At 46.6% G+C, this 6,794-nt stretch overlaps 1 protein-coding gene across 2 annotated transcripts in view; it reads left to right on the forward strand.

Moving 5' to 3' along the window:
- Positions 1-3,935, forward strand: part of Mrps35 (mitochondrial ribosomal protein S35) — a 31,092-nt gene extending 27,157 nt beyond the window's left edge. For both annotated transcript variants that reach the window (XM_052175306.1, XM_052175308.1), the window contains one exon: positions 3,587-3,935. In XM_052175306.1, coding sequence (XP_052031266.1) covers positions 3,587-3,856 — 270 coding nt within the window. In that variant the 3' untranslated portion in view covers positions 3,857-3,935. The remainder of the gene's footprint in view (positions 1-3,586) is intronic.
- The last annotated feature ends 2,859 nt before the right edge of the window (positions 3,936-6,794 follow it).

A 6,794-nucleotide genomic window follows, 5' to 3' on the forward strand; every position in this document is an offset into this window, starting at 1 on the left:
GACCAAAATAGTAATGGTATTGACCTTACAACTTTAAAAATAGCCCTCGTTTTGTTTAGGAAAAATACTGAGCTACTGACAATTAAATGACACAAGATCTAGGATTTCCTTCAGAATGAATGTGAATTGATTGTCCCAGCTGAGTTTGTAACCCAGCACTTAGGAGACTGAGGCAGATGGATTGCCATGTGTTTAAGGCCACCCTGTGGTTATTAACTGCATTTTCCTTCTATTTGTATCTTAGTTATTGTTTGTCAAATATTGTCTTTTTTTCATTTTTAAAAAATATGTATTCTTTAATTGCGTGTGGGTGTGTCTGTGTCTAGGTTTGTGCATATGGTGCACATAACTGGTGTCCTGTCCCCTGGAGCTACATTCCAGGCACCCATGAGCTCCTTGGTGTGGGTGCTGAGAGGCAAACTCAGGTTGTCCAGAAGAGCTGTCTCTGCTCTTAACCACTGAGCCATCTCTCCAACCCTCATCCTGTGAGACAAGAACTGTCTGCGAGTCCAGGTCTGCCGTGGTCTTGGCCTTTACTCACAGTCCATAGATTTTGGAGTAGGGGAGATTACAGGTGTGTACTGCACAACTGCTTGGTTTCCCACAAGCCCATAGCAACTCCAATTGATGGTGTCTGTCAGAGGGGATTCTTTCTCTCCTGATCGGGCAGCATCTTGGGCTTGTCGTGATGATCAAATTGGTCTCGGCTGGGCTGCAGTTTTCATGATTTAGTTTACCTCAGTTTGTCTCTTTCCCTCATCATAGCGTTTCAGGTTTGGGTGACTTGCCAAGGACCAGCCTCAGCTTGGAGAGGAGTTCTGAGAGAAGGGGTGTCTGGGAGCAGCAAAAACAAACAACTCAAAGTTAAATTGTGGGTCTAAGCTGGCAGCTTCGGTTCTGCTCTAGACAGCTTTCCAGACTACTTTCATTCTGTTCTGCTTTCTCTGGAGATCTCCAGACAGCGCTCTCGCTCTACTGAGACAGTTCTCTAAGCAGCTCTTTGTTGCTATTCTAAAAAAAATCTCTGGATAACTAGCTCTTGCAGATCATAAGCCCAGCCTTTTATTTTATATACCAATCCAGTCATTTATTCTAGGTTCCCTTTTGATTATCCTATGAGGCTAGCTAGTTAATTGTTTTAAACATTGCAAAAGAATTCAGAGATCTACCTGCCTCTGTTAAACACTAGCTGGGTGGGGCTCCACGGTGAAATTACCTTTTATACCACACCTGGGCCTAACCTTGCTGTCTCAGCCAACCCTGAACTCAGGAATCTCTGCATTTGTATCTGCCTGTCTTTGTATTTTTCTGACAAGTTGGCTTATGGTGCAGCTGCCTCTGTTTCTTTAGGTCTATGAAGCTCCTTATATAATTCATATTATATCCTTACATTTTTGCATAGTTGAGAACTATATTTTTGAACTTAGGTTTTTAGAGTTCCTTTCCACAGCCTTAAGATCTGTCCTGAAGGTCTCAGTGTTTACCATTTTTGCTGAGGCATTAGCCACACCTTTGCTTCCCAGACTTCTGCTGTCTCTGATTATCATGGAGTCATTAATGTTAACTGGGAAGACATTCCTCAAAGGAGGAACATAAAAATAAAAATATGTATACTATTATACAAACAGCAGCCATTGACACTCCTGAAGGCCTATGTCCCGTAGCCCCTGTCCCGGGGTGGGAGTCATGTCATTACACCCCCACCAAGGGTTGCCGGACTCAGCAACTTTCCATTTGGGAAGAGTGACTGCTTGCTCCTTCAGAAATATAGGGTTTAGTTGGTAATCTGGAGCCCCTTGCAGCTTCACGATCCAGCAAGCCTGGAGAGGAGCTTTCGTCTCCTCTGCTCTGTGAGAGCATAGATCTCACTGTGCGTGCTAGAAGCCTGGTCCCTTTAGAGCCCAGAACTAAAGACAGCTCTCTATGTAGCTTTCCAAATTCTGGTCTGGTTTGCAAGCCCTGGCTCATAGCTCAGTGTCAGGTCCCTTTGAATAAAGCAGATTCCACTCTTGATGGCGTACAGAATCAGAACAGTGTTCAGAGGAAGAAAGTGGTGAGCAATTTTTAGAGGGCCCTTCCCTGTTCTTGCAGCCAGGAGTTCACATCCATGTCCTCGTGGATTCTGTAACCTGCATTGTACCTGCTGGGGTGGGGCTCTGGACCTTTTGCACTTGCTATGACCCTGCTACATCTTGTTAGCAGTTGTAGCTAGGTGGGACAGCACACTCATATCCCAGCATTTGGGCACCTGAGACGGGTTTGCAAGTTCAAGGCCAGAGAGAAAGACTAAGGAAAGATGAGGCAATGAGATATGCTTCTATTTAAAAAAGGCAGGGGCGCGGGGCTGGAGAGATGGCTCAGTTGGTAAAAGCACCAACTGCACTTCTGAAGGTCATGAGTTCAAATCCCAGCAACCACATGGTGGCTCACAACCATCTGTAAAGGGATCTGATGCCCTCGTCTGGTGTCTGAAGACAGCTACAGTGTACTTACATATAATACATAAATAAATCTTTAAAAAAAAAAGGCAGGGGGGAGCTTTTGCAAGGATTCTGTATGTGTGCTTCTTAAATAAAGAACATTGTAAAGTGATGTACTTGATAAAAAATAGTGCTGCCTTTGTATCCTCTTGTATCCAGAGTCTGGAGAGAGGAGCTTCTGTTGTTTTTAGACAAGGCCTCACTATGTAGCCTTGGCTGGCCTGTGTCACCTCCGGAGTGTGGGGAGTAAAGCTGTGCACAACCACACCTGAACTACAGTAGCTTCTTGGTTCCGTTTATAAGCAGCCTTTCCAGTTGGCTTGGTTTGCACTGCAGTGCACATTAGACAACAAAACACCAGCACTAATAAAAACTCATTTCTGTTATAAGAACAGAAAGTAAGAATACGACAAAACAGTCATGATAGACACCAGCTGTATGTGTGTCCAGATGCACTGCCCGCTTCATGATTTCCAGCAGCAAACTGCGTGTGCATCTAGGCTCATCTCCCAGTCAGTGTACGTTCAGATGTGGCCCCGCCCCCTTCCTAGCTTACCTGTCACGCACTTTATCTTTCCAGTCATCCCACAAGCGTGTTAGATGATCGTTTATCGACTCATTATTTTAACATTAAACCTGAGATAACAGAGGCGTCAAACACCCATAATCCTAACCCCTGGGAGGTGGAAACAGGAAGCTCAGAAGTTCAAGGCCAGCTGCTGCTATGTAGGGAGTTGGAGGCCTGATGGCAGCATAGCACCTTGTCTAGTGTCAGGATGCCATTGTGTGACATTTCAGGTCCTGTAGGCCTGTCCCCTGTCTGTGCTGTGCTCCAGCACAAAAGCAGGGCAGACGCTTACATGAGGGGCACCACTGGTAGCTTATGGAATAGCTACCTGCAGGAGAGTTTTCTGACTGTGAGTGATGTCTGTGAGGTGGAACAGCCCTTTCTAGGCTGGCTTTGGGTACCATGTGAGCTCTAAGTGTCCAGTGTAGATGGGGGCCTTGAACATGTCATAACCTTTTCTTCCCCATAATCAACAAGCAAAAGAACTTTGTCTTTAGATAACATTTCCCAGAGTTCTGAACTTTTCTTTTTCTTTCAGAAAACTGAAGAATGGGAAAAAAATAAGACTGAGGAAGACATGGATGAGTATGTGTGGGCAAAGAGCTCCTCGGAGAGCAGTGTCCTCCAGACCCTGCTGCGCATGAGGGCCGCCGAGAGCAGTGTGGCGCCGAGCAGGGAAGAGCTGCTGGGGACCAGGGCGGTCGAGGAGTACCAGAAGTGTGTTGTTCGTCTCAAGAACGAGGGGGAGAGCGAGGCAAGCCTCGCTCAGTACAAGGAGTCGGTGAAGAGACTGTTAAATTTGGCGTGAAGTCCAAGCTAGCAGGCAGCTGTATCAATTGTATGATGTATTTATCACTGATTTGATATAAATTGGAGAATACTTACTACTATTGCCTCATGTCAGGTGACATTGCGCCTTTCTGACTCCTGTGCCCTGTGGGGTGGCGGGGCTAGGGTTGTGGTTTCTCTGGTTCCGGCATGTTTTCACTCTGTTTCACACAGCACCTTCCCCCAGTTGCAGAGCGTAACTGTTTTGTTAGCTGCCATGTCTCCACTGTTCAGGTTTAGTGATTGCTTTTGATCAGTAACTGGTTACCAAAGATACCTAGCCTAGCGCCTGACCAAGGCCTCCGTGCCCCTCAGTGGCACCCAGTGCCCTTCAGCCTCTTCCAAGGACAGCAGCCAGGCTAGCTCTTGCTCTTCACCTACCACAGCGTCACACAGGCAGTGCTCTGTCTCACAAACTTCACTTAGCAGCAGACAGAAAACTCTTCAGGTAGCTGTCCCTTTACAGCTGGCCTCTACGGGTGGCTCAGTTTCAGGACAGCACACCTTAGGTGGTGGCACAGCAGCGCAGCACAGCACTAATAAACCTGGTCTCTGTATGAGAGCAGAGAACACAGACAACCAGATAGTCCTGGAGGATGTGAAGCTGTCGTGGCAGAGGCTGCATCCGGACGTGCTAGCCCCTTTCTGATGTAGGTTCGTGTAAGTGGGCATTGGAGGTTCCTGTGGAAACAAGGTGACGCCCACGGCTGCCTGTCTTGCAGTCTGACGTTCTCTGCCTTCCTGTGGCCATTTGATGTCACTTCAGCTCTGATTGGCTAAACTCTGTCTCTAGAGCTCATTGTCCTTAGCCCAGCTGGCAGAAGGACAAGTGGAGACCTGCCCACAGCCTCCGCTCTGCTCCTCCTGCCCCTATAGTCAGCAGCTCAGGAGAAGGCTCAGGAGAAGACACAGGCCGGGACCGACGAGAAGTAGCAACAGAGTGGCTTTGTGGTGTGTGGGCTAGACCCAGGGCCTTAGGCGTGCCCAGTCCCCACTGCTGCTGAGCGCACACCCCAGCCCCAAGCCAGTATTTTTAAGTGTATCTGGAAGTCATTGAACATTTGTAGAAAATGAAACTAGGCTTTGGAATTAATTAATAGTGTCCAAGGCAGACAGATTTTAAAGAACAAAAATAGAGCCTTGAGCTTTATAGGTGTGTATGGGGGTGGAGGGTTGTTGTCAAACAAGTCATTGCATAGAGGTTAATGAAAAGCCAGGCATATAAGTGACCTTTTTTGTTACATTGGAAGCATATGTTTGAAGAAGTCTTTGGGGCTGACTGGCACAGATACATGTTTCTAGTACACAGAAGCTGAGGGGAGGGGAATGAGTTTTCCTTTTAATTACATGTCTGTATATGTGACTGTGGGATATCCCAGAGAGGATAGAGACATCAAATCTCCTGGACGTGGGTTCTGGCACTGAATTCAAGTTCTCCGCAACAACGGTGTGTGTTCTTGACCATTGAGCCATCTCTTTAGCCCCCTAATTTTTATTTATGGCATATTAGCCATAAAGACTCATGTGGAGTGGGGGAAGCAGGGCTAGGGGAGCTGGGATACAGGGCTGGGATGGATGTCAGGGGACAGGTGAGGTGTAGTTCTGTAGGACTGTCTGGCAGTGCACACTGATGAGAACGGGTATCCTGGCCATGTTAAAGAACTTGACTGGGCCTTTGCCCTCAGCTTTTGTTATTATAGGAGAATTTTTATCCAAGGCAAGAGCTAACTTCAAAGGATCTGAAGAGGTGGCCTTGTCTGAAGCACCAGCTTTGATCCAGGGTGGAGCTTGGGCCATACAGCTGATGGCTGTAATTAGGTGACCAACAGTCATACTTCTGTGAATACTTTGGATAATCAGGTATGGTAGCCCGCACCTAAAATGCTAGCATGTACAAAGTCAAGGCCAGCATGGACTACAAGAGAACCTGTCTCAACCAAAAAAATAAAACAACAAATTAAACCTCTTGGACATTGATGGGACTGTTGTATGCAGCTGTGACATAGTGGCCTTGGGAGAGCAGTATGGCCTGACTCCAGAGAGAGGACCTTTGAGGGTCAGCACTCAGACAGTCCTGGGTCAGAGTGTCGTCTCTCCTGGGCCATGTTAACCAGTATCCTTTCCCTAAAGGACAGCCGACTGAGCCCTGGGTGCTAATGAGTTTCCCAACCTGGGAGTGATTTTGTGAGCACCAAGATCTGCGTTTGGTGGGAGGTGAGGCACTGGGCCGTAACTGGCCAATTCAGGTTGATCAGAGGCCACTGTCATTAGTGGAGAATGGCAGGAGCTTCCTGCGTCTCTAACCTACTGTATCTGCTTCTGGACTTTCTGTGGTCTGCATTACCTCTCAAGTCATCTGAAGGACGAAAGGCCGAGCTGAAGGACAGATGGATGCATTCGTTTCCTTATAAAGGTAAACAGGGTTTTCTCAAATTATAGTCGTTTCTGTGAGATTTTTCAAGGAATGAGTCAGTTTCCCAGAAGGAACATCTCTTTGAACCTCTGCTGTGTTGGAAAATCCCTAAGCAATTCATACAAATTAAAACAAAGTTTGGAACTGGGCATGCTCACACGTGCCTGAGGCTCCGTCCGCACTTGGTGATCGGCAGTCCCGGCCGTCCTCTGCTGCCCAGCCAGACCCTCTCAAAACAGCAAAAACTGGGAATAACTTTTGAGAGAATGTTCTATTTGAATACAGATTATCTATGGTTACATTTCATGAATTACTTGTTTGAGTACACTTTTAGGGGGTAAGAACCCCAGCAGTGCTACTGTGTATACATATATACATGAATAAAATTTATGACTATTTAAAGCTGGGTATTCTTCCTACAGTTGATGCAGAACTTTACAGTGTATTAAGAAAGAAATTGATAAAGTTTGTGAAGCCTAATATTTTAAATCATGAGCAAGTCAAG

The sequence above is a fragment of the Apodemus sylvaticus genome, chromosome 2 (assembly GCF_947179515.1).
Source record: "Apodemus sylvaticus chromosome 2, mApoSyl1.1, whole genome shotgun sequence".
NCBI lineage: Eukaryota > Metazoa > Chordata > Mammalia > Rodentia > Muridae > Apodemus > Apodemus sylvaticus.